General features: G+C 44.1%; 1 protein-coding gene across 2 annotated transcripts in view; it reads left to right on the top strand.

Moving 5' to 3' along the window:
* Positions 1-15,416, top strand: part of VAT1 (vesicle amine transport 1) — a 102,076-nt gene that overhangs the window by 70,383 nt on the left and 16,277 nt on the right. For both annotated transcript variants that reach the window (XM_068264148.1, XM_068264149.1), the window contains exons 2-3: positions 4,936-5,146; positions 14,474-14,644. In XM_068264148.1, coding sequence (XP_068120249.1) covers positions 4,936-5,146; positions 14,474-14,644 — 382 coding nt within the window. The remainder of the gene's footprint in view (positions 1-4,935; positions 5,147-14,473; positions 14,645-15,416) is intronic.

Genomic DNA, 15,416 nt, shown 5'->3' with positions numbered 1-15,416 from the left:
GTAGTACATGCACAAGCAGCTCCATGCTACTGCGGGGGCTGTACTTTGCACCTGTCTGGTGCGGTAATTCCCTTCTATGGATTCACAAATATGCATTTGCATTTAGATGTAATACACTTCCAGGTGTTTCATTGGCTCAGTTACAAGCTTGGAAGCTGGCATTCACTAATAAGTATAAACAAGTTAAATGCAGATGCCATCAGCCTCAGTGTTTACTTAGCAGGGGTCAGCTAGACATCAAAGGACCTCTGTATATGTTTACATGTATTTAAAATTGTAAGATTGTCATGACAAAGTACATTTCTCCCAGAGTAAAAAGAGCCATAAATTACTTTTTCTACTGTCAATGGAAGTAGAGAGCAGATGAATCTTCAGCACTCTTAGGATAACAGCAAGGGTCTGGACTTGACCATAATCAGCATATGATTGTAACAATTAAATCCCCTTTCGAAGCGTGCACAGGCTGATGATTGTAGACATATAGATGTAGAATGGAGAGAGAGAGAGGAGCCAGCACTGCTAATGGGGTAATTTATTTCAGCAGATAAAAACAGTGACACTTACAATCAGCGTGGTCGGATGCAGAGCGGGAGGGTGGGCGCCAGGTCTATGTCCCCCTGCGGACGTCCGTTTCGCGCTACAAGCGCTTGTTCACCGCATACTCTTCCCCATTGCGGTGAACAAGCGCTTGTAGCGCGAAACGGACGTCCGCAGGGGGACATAGACCTGGCGCCCACCCTCCCGCTCTGCATCCGACCACGCTGATTGTAAGTGTCACTGTTTTTATCTGCTGAAATAAATTACCCCATTAGCAGTGCTGGCTCCTCTCTATCTCTCCATACTTTTTCTACTGTGTTGCTGTCATTTGCAGGAAGTAGTAGGAATCTGACTACCGACAGATTCTTGGACTAGCCCATCTTCTCATGGGGGGGGGGGGGGTTCTTTTTTTGTGAATGGTAGTTGCTCTGTCCAACTGCCAAGAAAATGTGCACGGAGGTTGGACAACCTCTGTATACATTTCTCGGAGTGTCTTTATAAAAAAGGCCATGCTGAGAATCCCCCATGAAGAGGTGGACTAACCCAGTGATCTGCAAACTTGGCTCTCCAGCTGTTAAGGAACTAAAAGTCCCACAATGAATTTGCCTTTATGAATCATGACTATGGCTGTCGGACTCCCGCAATGCTTTGTGGGACTTGTAGTTCCTGAACAGCTGGAGCCAAGTTTGCAGATCACTGGAGTAACCCAAAAACCTGTCGGTAATGTCAGATTTCTACTACCTACTGTAGGTGACCGCAACATAGGAGACATGTAATGTATAGATCATTTTACTCAGGAAGAAATGTACTTATTTGTATGGGTTTTAAGATTTGCGCAACAGTTTCTCTAACTAAAATGCACAAGTGTCTCTTTATTTGGCTCACCATAGTGTTGAAAGGTGATCCTGAACACCTGGCCACTAGATGGCAGTTACCAATTGTGGTGGGACATGAAGGCAGACTTTAGTTCCTTTTTAAACAAAGCACATTGCCTGGCTGTCCTGCTGATCCTCTGCCTCAGAAACGGCTGCATGCTTGTCTAGGGCCTATAGCTAATTGTATCAGACTATCTGAATCACACCTAAAAACAAATATGCAGCTAATCTTGTCCGATACTACTGACCAGAAAGATTGATAAAATCTTAATGGACAACTGAAGTGAGAGGGATATGGAGGCTGCCATATTTTTTCCTTTAAAGAGACTGGTTTTTAAATTGTAATAGGACACAGAGGCATGTCATTGTGCACAGAATATGCCCGTCTTTCTGCTGACAGTCACCCTCCTTTCACTGGATCCCCTCTACTGTGGAGGAAGGTGGAAGCCTCTTTAGCCCCCGAGGTCCTCGCTGTGCTGCACTGCAGAATAGTTCAGATCTCAGATCAGCAGTAACCCGACTGTCACTGTCACTGTGCACCGATTGCCTGGCTGTCTCTTCGCCACTGATCTGAGGTCTGAAGTATGCCGTAGGGCAGCAAAGCGAGTAGCAAGCGAGGGGGAGCTGAACTTTGTGGAGACAAGATGGGACCATGACAAGTGGCAGACAAACCTGGTGTGTACCACCTGGCCAACAAAGTACCACTGGTGGTACACGTACCACAGGTTGAAAAGCCCTGGTCTAAAGACCAAACGTAGTGCAAAGTTGAGAAACCATTTTTTTTGGCTCTGGGGGCCAGATTTGACCTGTAAGCTGGATTTTGACATATATTAACTACATGAATGGTTGCAAATTTTCCGGAGGTGTTACCTTCTCTTCTGACTACCCTCAAGGCTTTATATTGGACTAAAATATTAGTGTGCATTTTTTTCCTCTTTCCATGTGCGAATTGTGACTTTGAAATTTTTTTAGAACAGGAAGTTTTGTATCGGCCGTCCAGTAAAAGGGAATTTGACATCCTAACATGGTAACTCTGCATTGAAGTCAATGACTTGCTCCCAAGTAACATTTAGCCTTGAATGCTCTCCAGTGTGACTCTCTTGTGCACAAAGATCTCATGTGACTGATGTGGTTACACATCTGCTAATAAAGTAGGCATTGCACAGATAAAGTAACTGTAAACCACACGTCACCTGTTGATTCTTACTGCTGTTTAACAGTCACATTTTTCGGCTGCTCAGCAGCATCCTGGCATGTGATGTGCCGATTTCTCACTACTACATATTCTAAGCAGCATTCACAAGCAATGAGCTGGATAAATGCATACAGATCTAAGATTTTGAGATTTTTTTTTGTTTTTTTAAATCTAGCAAAGCAGATGGTCTAGCATATTATATGTGTAATATAAGCGTTGAACTTCATTCCAGTCAGTAGCTGATACCCCCCCCCCCCCCCCCCCCCCCAGTGTTCTCCCCAGAAATTATTTCCAGCCGGGTGGCATTAAAAAGTAGCTGGGGTAGGGAAAGATAAGAATGCAGGGCTGGTGCTTCTGTGCGCAACTCTGCTCACAGCATAGGAGGTGAGCTGATAACAGCCCAGTGTTCACCAAAACATCCAGGGGAGAATACTGCTCGTTCCCATGAGAAATATTTACTTTTTTCTCTCTCAAATAGAGCACCAGGGAGGGCTGTATGGTGGATATTGTGGTGAAACTCCTCCCACAATGTGAGGTCATGACCATGGTCCTGACAGTTTGCTCTGTGAGCCTCATTGCATTGTGGGAAATAATGGTTACCGCCAAGAAACCATGGTCTCCCTCTGTGCATAGAACTCAGTAACGAAGATTCCGTACAGATAACCTGGCAGAACTGTTAACATAAGAGAAGCATTTTAGAATGTGAATTGGGGGAAGAAAGATTTTGCAATAGGCAAAAACTGACTAAATCTACCGGTATCTATTTTTGAAATAGGCAATTTTATTCGTGTTTTCACTACAGTTCCGCTTATGTGGCCATGAGCCAGCTCTTCAAAGATCTGCAATGTAGAATATGGAGTTGGTTACAATTGACTGACCTACTATGGGGGCCTCTTGCTAATGTTTAGGGAGGCCTGTTGGTTGAGGTAGTCCTGACATAACTCTACATGAAGCCTCAGCTTAGACTGGCAATGAATACAGCCCTACTTCTGAACTTCCTAATCTTCCAGCCTTTCCAATACTGTCCACATGTAACTGAGTGGATTTAAATGTTGGTGGAAAGTCCATTATCCTATACAGTACATGGTAAATGTCTTAAAAAAAAACCTCACGTGCATCAGTTCCAGTTGTAATGATCAGGGTTTTAGGCTGTTATGATGGAATAAAATGACAAACCTGACTGTAGAGGGGGGGAGGGGGGGGGGAATTCTTTTGTAGGACAATTGGCAGTATGGAGACTTTAAGAACATCTCCTTTGCTTATGAATAGCCTTAATGGCTCAACTCCTGCTGTAGTGGAACATGAAGACTTCAATTTCTTAGTAGGGCTAGTACTATATGTACAAATTTGTCATATCATATGCCACTCAGGTATGCTTTCAGGATTATCTTATGCTTGAGTATAGGGTTTGTTGCTATAGCTGCTGCCCAGTGGTCAATGGAGACATTCCTGCTGATTACACCTTGTGCAATGCCTTTGGACATTTCTGCAGATGAATGAGTTGTAGTCATGTGGCCATGAAGCAACTAATATCTTGCCTCAATTTAGAACATTTTATACAGTTAAGCTACTTGAATTTTAAACTGGCAACCTTGTGAATGAAATACCTGCTTCCACAGACATTCACTGGTCCCCTTGCTAGCAGCACTGAAGTCAGGCAGCAGGTGACAGCAGTTCCAGGCTACAATTCAAACTGAACAGTGGTGAAAAATTATGGTAGATACAAACCCCTGGAAGTCAATATTCAAGATTACAGAATTTTATAGTTCTTGAATGATTCATATTAAAGAGGAGCTGTCAGCTATACTATCAGGAAAAACACATGTAGATAAATACTTGCTACTCTATCTTGAAACCAATCCTTACATGATTTCCTCCCTTACTGTCTCATTGCCTGCCCTCCTCCCAGTCTTTAGACACTCCCACCCAACTCTACAGTAAGTGCATTGTCTCAGTATGAGAAATAATGGCCAATCGGAGAGGGACAGAGGTGTGGGAGGGGAAAACTGGAGGGAAAGAGGCTTCAGCCAGTTGGGCTGCATTAGTTATATCTGAGGGGAAGTAAAGCTGTAAAAGAGAACCCAGCATGCCCTGCAACTTCCTTTGTGTGGCAGATGTACCAAATAAGAGCCAGGGTAACTGGGGAAAACTGGGGAATGATCTTTTATGGAGAAGAAAAATAAGTTTACTTTTGGATTGCCTGGTTAGCATCCTTATTCCTTTACCAGAGAAAATTAAATGTTATGCCTGACCATTGCGCTTCAAGCGTATATGCAGGATTTTGCTTTCTGTTCTGTATGGTCATGGTCCCTCATTCTTATCTTTCAGGTTGGCGATAGGGTCATGGTCTTCAGCGGCAAATTTGGTTTATGGCAAGAACTGGTGACTGTACAGTCTAACCTCACATTCCTCATGCCAGAGGAAATGACTTTTGAGGAAGGAGCAGCATTGCTGGTAAACTACCTAACTGCCCACATGGTACTATTTAACTTCGGCAACCTGAAACCAAGACAAAGTGTCCTCGTCCACATGGCAGCAGGTAAGCATCTGGCACAGGTTTGGTAAGCAGTGCATAAAGTTAGTCTTGTTTGGATCTAAGGGTGTTAACACATTTAAATTTGGGGAAATCGTTGTCAATTTTACCACCTTCATGCAGTATGAGGGTCAACAGAATTTTGAATACTATGAACAGATTGTGTAGGTAAGCACTCGTGCTATACTGCATGGAAATGGGGATTTTGGGCAATCCAAATTTGTGTATGTACCCTTACTATACGCTTTATTCAAATCTCAGATAAAGATTGAGCATGATAGTGGAATAATGGTTTGTGAACCAAAGCTATATGTGCTGTGCTACGTAACATTCAGCGCCATTTCAATGTCCATGACTGCTCCGTACTGCGCTTGTGCAAGCATGCGCTCATGCAGGTGCAGCACAGAGCCGATCGTCTTCTGGAGCTCTGACTGCACCGCAGTGGGGGGGTTGAAATGGGGAGCTGCTGCTTAAACGAGGGGACCACGGGAATGAAGGCTCTATAGGACCCAGAGACTTCCCTCTTTGGGTAAGTGGCAGCTGACAAAGCTAATGGGAACTTAATAATAAAAAAGCTAGCTTATCTAGTGGCCATTTTGCAAACAAATCTGTGCCGTTTTGGGGAATAGAAGCCATTAGTATTAAGGGGGAACTTAAGCCTAAACAAACATACTGTCCTTAAGTTACATCAGTTATGGTAATTAAAATAGGTGGGTAATATAACCTCTTACCCACCCTGTTTTAAAAGAACAGGCAAATGTTTGTGATTTCATGGGGGCAGCCATCTTTGTCATGGGGGCAGCCATCTTTTTGGTTGAAAGGAGTTGACAGGGAGCATGAAACACAGTTCCAACTGTCTTGTGTCCTGATCACCCCTCCCAGTTGCATGCTCTAGGCTTCAAATCTCAAATTCAAAATAAAATAATGTTGTGCACCAAAACAGAAGAATGAGAGCAACATCAGAAATCCCATGCTTTGCACAGCATCAGGGGAAAAATGCCTGGGCAGTTTTCTTCTGTGCAGCTAAAAATGAGGCTTGGGTAAGAAACAAAAGTTCTGATGCTTTGAAACTGTTAAACACCAAGCCTTTTCAGTGCTGCCGAGTACATTTTTAGTCTGGAGGTTCACTTTAAGGACAGCAATGTCAATGGATTAGTGGTTTGGGATGTACTTTAGCATTGCACGGTGGGGAGCCGGGTTGGAGCTGCCATTGTGCTGCAATGCACCACTGTAATTTTCAATCTCCAGTTTGAGGCATTTGTACTTTTGAGACTTAAACTCGACCCACAAATGGAAATATCTTTCACTAGTAGTCTGTAGCAACATTCCAGTGATGACCTCACGTTTTATGACCACATCTAGCGTTTCCTTTCCATTTTCCTGCAAGTTAATGATTAGTCTTCCGTTCCATTTGTGAAGCTTCCTGTTTAGGTTCAAGTTTTGTACAGGAGAATATAAATCCAACTGTAAGGACATTGTACAGGACATGGAAAAGAATCATTCACCCATTTCAGACATGTTGTAAAATCAGAATTTCCTTTTTGTTTATGGCTGCTTTTATAGACCTGACATGTATTTTTAGCATCCTATACCTGTATAGAGTGTACAATCTCAACTGGCCATGTGTCTGTTGCAATGGAATTTGGTAGGAAATTCTGAGGTGCATTACAGGAGGTGCTCTTATGCAGTTTTGGATTTGATCAGTCAGGACAACTGAAGTGAGAAGACTATGGAGGCTGCCATGTTTATTTCCTTTTAAACAATACCAGTTGCCTGGCAGCCCTGCTGGTCTTTTTGGCTGCAGAAGTGTCTGACATTGTCAGATCTGACAGATTAGCTGCATGCTTGTTCGGGCAGAGGGTCAACTGGGCTGCCAGGCAACTGGTATTGCTTAAAAGGAAATGAGCATGGCAGCCTCCATATACCCCTCTTCAGTTGTCCTTTAAATTTGTATGCGTCAATTTCTATCATGGATTGTGACTTTAAAGCTGCGTATGATTTGTACTAAATGTGCATGCAAGCTGAAATCCTTAGCATCTCGCTGTCAATCTCCACTCCAGCCCTGCAAAGGACCACAGTAGCAAGTGGGATATGGAGGCTGCCATTTCTTTTTCTTGCAATACGAGTTGCCTGGCTGTTTTGCTGATGTTCTGCCTTGAATACGTTCAGCCATAGACCCTGAACAAGCATATGCAGGTCAGGTGTTTCTGACATTGAATAATACAAGAAACAAGCATGCAGCTAGTCTTGTCAGATCTGACACACTACTGCAGCCAAATGGATCAGCAGGGCTGCCAGGCAACAGGTATTTAACAGGAAATATGGCAGCCTCCATATACTTCTCACTTCAGTTGGCCTTTAGGTTTAGCACTTGGGGGTGTGGGATAGGGACATCACAGCATATGATTATGACCACTGCTCAGGCAAAGAGGTGCCTGGCTGCTGGGTGGGGCGGGTACTGTGTACTGCATGCAGCGTGAAGTTGCTCTGAAACGTTTCAAGACTTGCAAAAACCCTGTATGTATGTTCTGCTTCTGCCCTATGTCCTCGACATACTTTATTCTTGAGCTTTAAAATTGGCCATCAGTAGTTAGAGCTGTGCTACAGTGGGAGACTCCGGTGAATTTCCATGGTAGTCTCTCATTTAGAGGTTATAATTTACCCAAGGGTAAGGATGGGTTCCTAAATAGAACAGTGAAGGCTGCATCTTTTCTTTTTTTATTCCTGCTTTGTGTACCCCATTAACTTCAGGAGTTCTCTGTAGCCCCTCTTCCCTCCCCAGCCTGGCAGTTGATTTTAGCACAGTTACATCGTCGTTTGGGTTGAAGAGACATACAGCCATTAAGTTCAATCAGAAAAGCTGTGAACTAGGATGGGGATGAACCCACCCATAAAAGCTCTCTCTCGATGCAAATTTCTCAAACTCTAGCATTGACTAACCAGCCTCAGCACTGTATACTGCAAGGTTTAATTGCAAGCCCTATGGCAGTGTTTCTCAAACCTGTCCACATGACTCTCCAACAGTGGATGTTTTGCAGGCAACCTCACCTATGCACAGTTGGGGTAATTAGTGTCCGCTACATGGAATCCACCTAGCTGAAACAATTACCCCACCTGTGCTTAGGTGAGGCTGCCTGCAAAACATTGCCCTGTGGTTTTCCTGATTACATGCAAGCTAAAATGTGCTTGTAATGTGGTAATCAGGGCCGGTTCTAGACTTTTTGCTGCCTGAGGCACACTTCTGAGGATGCACACCCCCCAAAAAAATTTGGAATGATCACACAGCAACCGGCAATTTGCACAACACGTTACAGCTGCAGTGAGCCCCCAAAACTCCCTCCAGTATAGGCAAGTAGCCAGTTATAGGTGTCCCCACTGTTGGTAGCTAGGTACAGTTGCCCCAGTATAGCATGTGGTGATGGATTTTTAGCCTGTCGTGTACGTGATTGAATAAAGCAAGTTTGTTCCTGCCGACATTGTGCGGAATCTACTCTCTACTGCCCCAGTATAGGTTAGCCAGGTACAGTTGGCCAGGCACTCCTCCTCTTCCTGTTTCTGCCTGATGCTGTCCTAGACTTCTGCCTTATAAAAGATTGCCACACCAATATCGGTCAACAGAATCTTTGTACTCCAAAGTAGGAGCTTGTTGCACAGATATTCCCCCTCCCCTGCCCAACCCAACGTAGAGATTCTAGGCTTGCAAAGTGATTTCAGCTTTGCTTTTGGAAGTTCATATCCAACTGCAAATTCTATTTACATGGCCTCCCCACCTCTTGGAAACTGGGTAGTAAATGAGCACCAAGGGGCTAATCTTCAGCTGCTGAGCAACTACAAATCTATTGCAGCCTATTTTGGTTAGTGCAGTTTGCTCCTTCAGGAAGTCCGCCTGCTGGAACACAATAGACTCGGCCTGAATTCTGTTAATGACTTAAATCTTCCTTTGTGATAAACACTGCAGAATTCATTAGAAACATCTTTGCTTGCTTTGAAGTGCCGCAGTAGCCATGTTTTCTGGAAGACAAGGCAAATGAGATGACCGTAGCAGAAGAGGACATTATTGTCATTCTTTGTGGCCTGCTACACAATGTATGCATTTTCCACCCACGCTTCCAGGGAGTATGTGAATTCCAGGAATCTATAGCTTAGATGGCGGGAGCCAATTTTTGTGCAGAATAAAACTGCTTTCATTAGAAAACTAATCTCCCCGGACTCTGCTCGGTCTTGATTACCACAAATTAACGGTGTGGGATGGGAAAAGGATTTCATCTGATTTCTGAATAGGATTTTAGTAGAGGGCATAAAATTAAGCCGTTTAAAATTGACATAGCTTTGACATGATGATGATTGCAGTATTTGTATAGCGCCTTTCTCTTGTCGGACTCAAAGCGCTTGTGAGGCAGCCAATAGAGCGCACTCAGTAGGCAGTAGCAGTGTTAAGGACTTGCCCAAGAAACTCCTTACTGAAATAGGTGCTGGCTTACTGATCCCACAGAGCAGCAACTGCTTCAGTCTTGGCACTTGCCAGTGATCCTAATGCTCATAGATGAGAGGCACTCAATCTAACTTGATTGGAATCCAGATTGCTGCTCACACTGCTGGCTATTAAGATGGTGGAAAGCATACATTCAAAACTGGTGCTGACAAATTCTAGACGAGACTGCTCACCCGGGCAAACTTCCGGTGGCGTTAATGCGACTCCCCGTGTGGGGGTTGGTTGCGGGGAGAAGACTTTTAATACACACACTGGCTATTAGGGATGTTCAATGAGATGCAAATATTTTCACGTTGATGCAGTATTATGCAAATTTTGTCCTGCTGAGGTAAAATGCGACTGGACAATTTTCAACCTGCATAGTTTTGCACCTTCTCACCCATCCCTACCGGCTATTGCCGGCAGCTGAATTACCCTCCCACTCTAATTTGAGCTCCAGCACTTGCCAGCGCCTAAAATTGGTCACAGAGCGCCAATACAGCCATGATTATCAATACGGCCTATGGCGGTGCCCAAATGATTGGTGCAGCTCTACGCCAAAATGATCTCTGAGAGCAAAGGGCTGGTAAGCCAGCCCTGCCTATATGCCTGCTGTCACCAGAATGACCTGTCTCGGGGAAAGCAAAGGGCTGGTAAGTCGGCCTTTCCTGTATGAGGCCTCTGGTTCCTCTGCATAGCATAAACAAGGATGTTAATGGTCTAATGAAAGTTTGCCATCTTCAACCTGAATTATCGCAAATACCTTTTTGTTTTTGAGTGACCATATGAGGTGTCCCACAATGCATCACTGCTGAATATGCAAATCAACCTCTGTCCCTGTAAGCTAGCCATACCTCCAGAACTGCTGGCAGTGGCGTACCTAGGGCATTTGACACCCAGTATTGGGTATTAATAAACATACATATATCCAGGCACATCGCCTCTAGTTAGGACATTAAATAAATTATTATTAGGGAAAGGGAGGTGCTGAAGGGGGTGTGGCTAGAAAACAGCAAAAATCTATTAACCCTTCGCACACTCACATGCAAACGCTCAAACAATTGCATCCACAGATTCACTCATCCAGGCACAACTGTTATCCCTACAGCTAAATTAAAAGCCAGGGTCTTAGTTCACAGAAGAATGCATTCTTATGCTTAGTCACCTATACCTCGCAGAAGTACCCAGGTAAACATAGGTGTCCTAACTCTGGCCCTGTAACATGCATAGTGCTCTGGCCCTGTAACATGCATATTGGGTATTAAATGACACACCTCTGCATGCCCCCCAAAATGTGGCGTGTGAAGCACTCCATGGTGGGTAATGCCAGGTGTTGGTGCCTCCATGTAGGTAGCCTGGAATAGTCTCCCCAGTATAGGTAGCTTGGAATAGTTGCACCCAGTATGAGCCGATGTTCAGTGTGCCGGTCTCCAGCTGTAAACTGTCAAAGTTGGAGGTTAACACTGAAGAGATCTCTTCATCTCAACAGGTACTTGGAGTTCTGCTCCATGCCACCTTGGCAGTTAGAATTCCCAGGCACTCTTCCATGTTATGGCTTTGAAGAAACATATGAAGTTGTAGAATTCTGACAGTTTTTAGACTCCTGTTCTCATCAGTTAATCTGTCAACAGCCTAGGCTTTCATATAAATGCTTTCCTTCACTCCAGTTACATTGCCAAACAGTGACGGACTGCTGGTCAACACTACAACCATTCACCGGTGATTTGGCAAGCACTTTGTGCTGGTGATTCCACAGTAGAATTGTAGTTTAAATTAAGTGGCAAGCACCCTGCAAACAGAATTTCCTGAGTGGAGCTTTGAGACTGCAATGAAGGAATGTAATGCCTAGTACACACCATACAATTTTCTGTAAGATTTACCTGCCAGATAATTTCCAACATGGAAATTATCTAACCATCTATCTGCCTAGCGGTTAAGCATTGTTCTACTCCGCAGGAGATAACCAGAAGACAATGCACCAGCGATAATGACCAGTCTCTAGCAGTACTTAACAGAAAATCTAATTATAGGGGCCCATACACTGGTCGATTTTAGCGATCAGAAATCTATTCTAATTCCTCATTCAATCGATTTGCGGCCGATTTCAATCGATTTGATCTATCTGACAGGATGGAAGATCTAGGTCGATCAGCTGCTGGCAGCAGATCGATGGCCTATACAGTTACATTGAATCCAATGGTCCAATAATGCATTTAGATCTATTTTCAATAGATTTAATTCTGAAATCTATTAGACATCTGTTCCTAGTGTGGCACACATCAGATTTCTGGCAGATTCCTGTCAGATTCCACTTGACCAGCATCTATCTGATGGTCGAATCTGCTGCAAATCTATAAGTGTATGGCCACCTTAACAGTCAGATCTAACCAAAAATGTTAAGGTAGCTATACACTGGTCGATTTGCCATCAGATCCAACCAACAGATAGATCCCGCTCTGATCGAATCTGATCAGAGAGGGATCGTATGGCTGCCTTTACTGCAAACAGATTGTGAATCGATTTCAGCATGAAACCGATCACAATCTGTGAAGCTGCTGCCGCCCCCTTCCCCTGCATACATTACCTGCTCCGGCTGGCGTGTGTCCCCTGGTCTCCGCTGTCCCTTCTCCGTGCTCAGCTCCTCCAGCTTCACTGAACTTCCTGCCGGGGAAGTTTAAATAGTACAGGGCGCTCTACTGTTTAAACTTCCTGCCGGGACATGAAGTTCAGTGAAACTGGAGGAGCCAAGCACGAAGGAGGGATAGGCGCCGGCTGGAGCAGGTAATGTATTTTCGCTAGCGTCGGTCATCAGGCATTCGGACACCGCTATCGACGCACTCCCAACTGTCGGCGATCGAGCGAAATCTTCCGCATGGACGGATCGACGGGAATTATTGATTTCGGATGGAAATCAATCGTTTTGTCAGCATTTGCGCAACTATTTCACAGCAGATTCGATCAGTGATCGAATCTGCTGTGAAATCGTTGCGCAAATGCTATCAGTGATCGAATCTGCTGTATATCGGCGGGAAAATCGTTAGGTGTATGGGCCCCTTTATTATGTGTACTAGGCATTCGATTTTGTAGCGTTCCTTCAGTCACTAAAATCTTGCACATTTCACACTACAAACTGAACTGGCTAATATGAAAATTCACTATGCCCTGAAGCCTGGCTTACTTTCAGAACCTGACTTCAGGGGCATAGAGAATTTGCATATTCAGTAATGCATTCTGGGAGATAAGTCGCTCACTAAAAGGAATACTATCGATTCACATTTTTTTCAATTGACACAGGAATTGTTTGGGAAGTGCTGCTAAGTACTGGTGTCAACATTTTAGTAGCAACTTCTTTGAATGTATTTTGCTAAGAGTAAACAGTTTACTGATGCCAAAACTGACTGACTGAGCCATGAGGAGAGGGGAAATTCCCCTCACACTTCATCAGTTAACTCTATGCGTAGCTCTGTGTGTGACAGAGAGAGACAGGACACAGGAGCTGCAGCTGTTGGGAGCTCTGTTTCTGACTGAAGTGTCTGAAAAAAGCTGTGACAATTAGTTACATTTCCTCTGCTCTCCATATTATTTTTGCTTTCAGAGTTTGATATGTTTGATATTTGCTTTCTGTAGTCTGCCTCAATGCACAGCCAGAGTTGCATATCAGACACCCCTTCTGCAATTTATTTGTCCCAATACAGCTAAATCCTACCCTCAATAAGTTACAGCTTTTGCCTCTGATATTTAACATGAAAAGTAGGAAATGTTTCCACAGCTACTTGGACATTATTTGTACATTGTCATTTTAGAACACTTGGGTATCGCTGGTATTCCTTTAAAACAGAAGGTATTTGCTATAATTCAGCTTTAAGGCAAAGTACACTAAGCATTGTCTTTTTAGTAGATCTTTTTGGACTTTGCCTGTTCTATACTTTGAGTCAAACAGGAGAAATGTGCTATACAAATGTTAGGGTTCTTTTTACTAGCAAAGCACTCAAGAGCTGCAACCACTAAGGTCTTGCTCAAAGGACCACCCTGCAGTGATAGCAAGAAGTCCTGGGGCAAGACTTCCTGAGTAGGTACTGACCCTAATTTTTGGTCACCCCAAGCAGCTTGGGTTTTCTGTTGCACTGGTCCAAGGCAAACCCCTATCCCATAGAGCCATATCAATCCCTGCCATGCACAGAGTATGTCCAACTGTCTGAAACAGGCTGTCTGCATGTTGGGTTGGTGGTGGTGAAAAGCAAACCTATAGCTTAATTTAAACAAGCTGTTCTGGGCGTAAGCCTGGCTTCAGGGGCGTAAAGAGAGAATATGCATATTCAGGAGATGCATTGTGGGGGACCAGTCACAACTGAATTATCACTTTTTTTTTTTTTTTTTTTTTTTTTTTTTTTTTTTTACTCCAGATCAAAATTATACTCTTCTGAAGATAGGGAAGCCTCAGGATCCTATTGAGGCTTCCCCCTGTAGTCTGAAGTCCTCAGTTGCTGAGCGTGGTCCTTCTCCACATCTGAGGCAGCGCAGTAAATACGCAAGCACGGCTGTGTATGTGCAGTAGCATGCAGCCTATGGCTCCAGCTTACTGTGAATGCGCGGGTGGGCTTGTGCAGCTTCTGCATGGCCATGCTGCAAGGAGCTGTGCGGCACAGTTGTGATTAGCGGCAGGGGCCATGCTCAGCAACGGGGGACATCAGGATCCTATTGAGGCTTCCCAGTCATTGGGTAAGCGTCTCAATTTGTACCGGAGCTTCATCTCTGGTACATTTTAAGGCAAACCACACTGACTATTGATTTATCAGATTCTGCTTGGAAATGGGAGTTTTGACTTTGCGATGGGTTTATGAAGCCTTTTCTCTTGTTCTCAGGTGGTGTAGGCACTGCAGCAGTACAGCTCTGTAAAACGGTGGAGGATGTGACCATATTTGGGACAGCTTCTGCTTCCAAACATGAAGCCCTCAAGGAGAGTGGAGTTACTCACCCAATTGATTACAGGACAAGTGACTACGTGGATGAAGTTCGCAAAATCTCCCCTAAAGGTACGAACTACAGTCAGAGTACAACTTTTATCTCACATATACAACTTTAAGAATCTAATTACTCAGGTGGGCCTGCTCATGTGTTTAAGAGGATCAATCAATCAATGTAAGAAACCACGTAACAAATAGTTCAATCCAAAATTCCATATCCTGTTTTATTATAATTGCAAAAGTCTGGATAAAACTTTTTTTTTTTTTTTTCGGCCAAAATAGGGGAAAATCTTCCAAGGAAACAAAATCCATAATTCAGATTGCACAAATTCAACAGCAGGGGATATGTACTTTGGTTAGTTATTCAAGCTACGGCACTAGTCTTTCGGGGCAGATTAACCCTTCACCAGGCTTTTATCAAAGCATAAGCACTTATGTAATGGCGCCCATAGCAAGGCTAAGAGGAAATATAGGGTGTCTGCTCCAACCAGACACACCTCTGCACCTTTCCAATGCCCAGCATGTACACACCTGTGCTACAAGGCTTTTGAGCCTCTTCCAAGCAGCCATTTTGGTATTTTAGAGGGGGGTAACGAGCGGGAGATTTTCCACTGCATCTCAGCAGCTGCCTGAATAGGTGAATTTGGCAGGTTGCAGGAGGCTGCGAACATTGTGGCGCTTGTACTTGAAATGCATCCAAAATTACCACGAAAAGTTTGGGTAAAGTGTAGCATGTGTGAAGAGCCACAGACTGCAACAAGATGCCACTGTTGTTGATGCAGTGGCTGCCAGCTGTGGCATACGACTTCAGTTTAGTCCTGCATGTTACTGCTCGGAGAAA

This window comes from Hyperolius riggenbachi, chromosome 12, assembly GCF_040937935.1.
Source record: "Hyperolius riggenbachi isolate aHypRig1 chromosome 12, aHypRig1.pri, whole genome shotgun sequence".
NCBI lineage: Eukaryota > Metazoa > Chordata > Amphibia > Anura > Hyperoliidae > Hyperolius > Hyperolius riggenbachi.
Note: the sequence above shows the minus strand (reverse complement) of the source record. Positions and strands in the feature narration are given on the sequence as shown.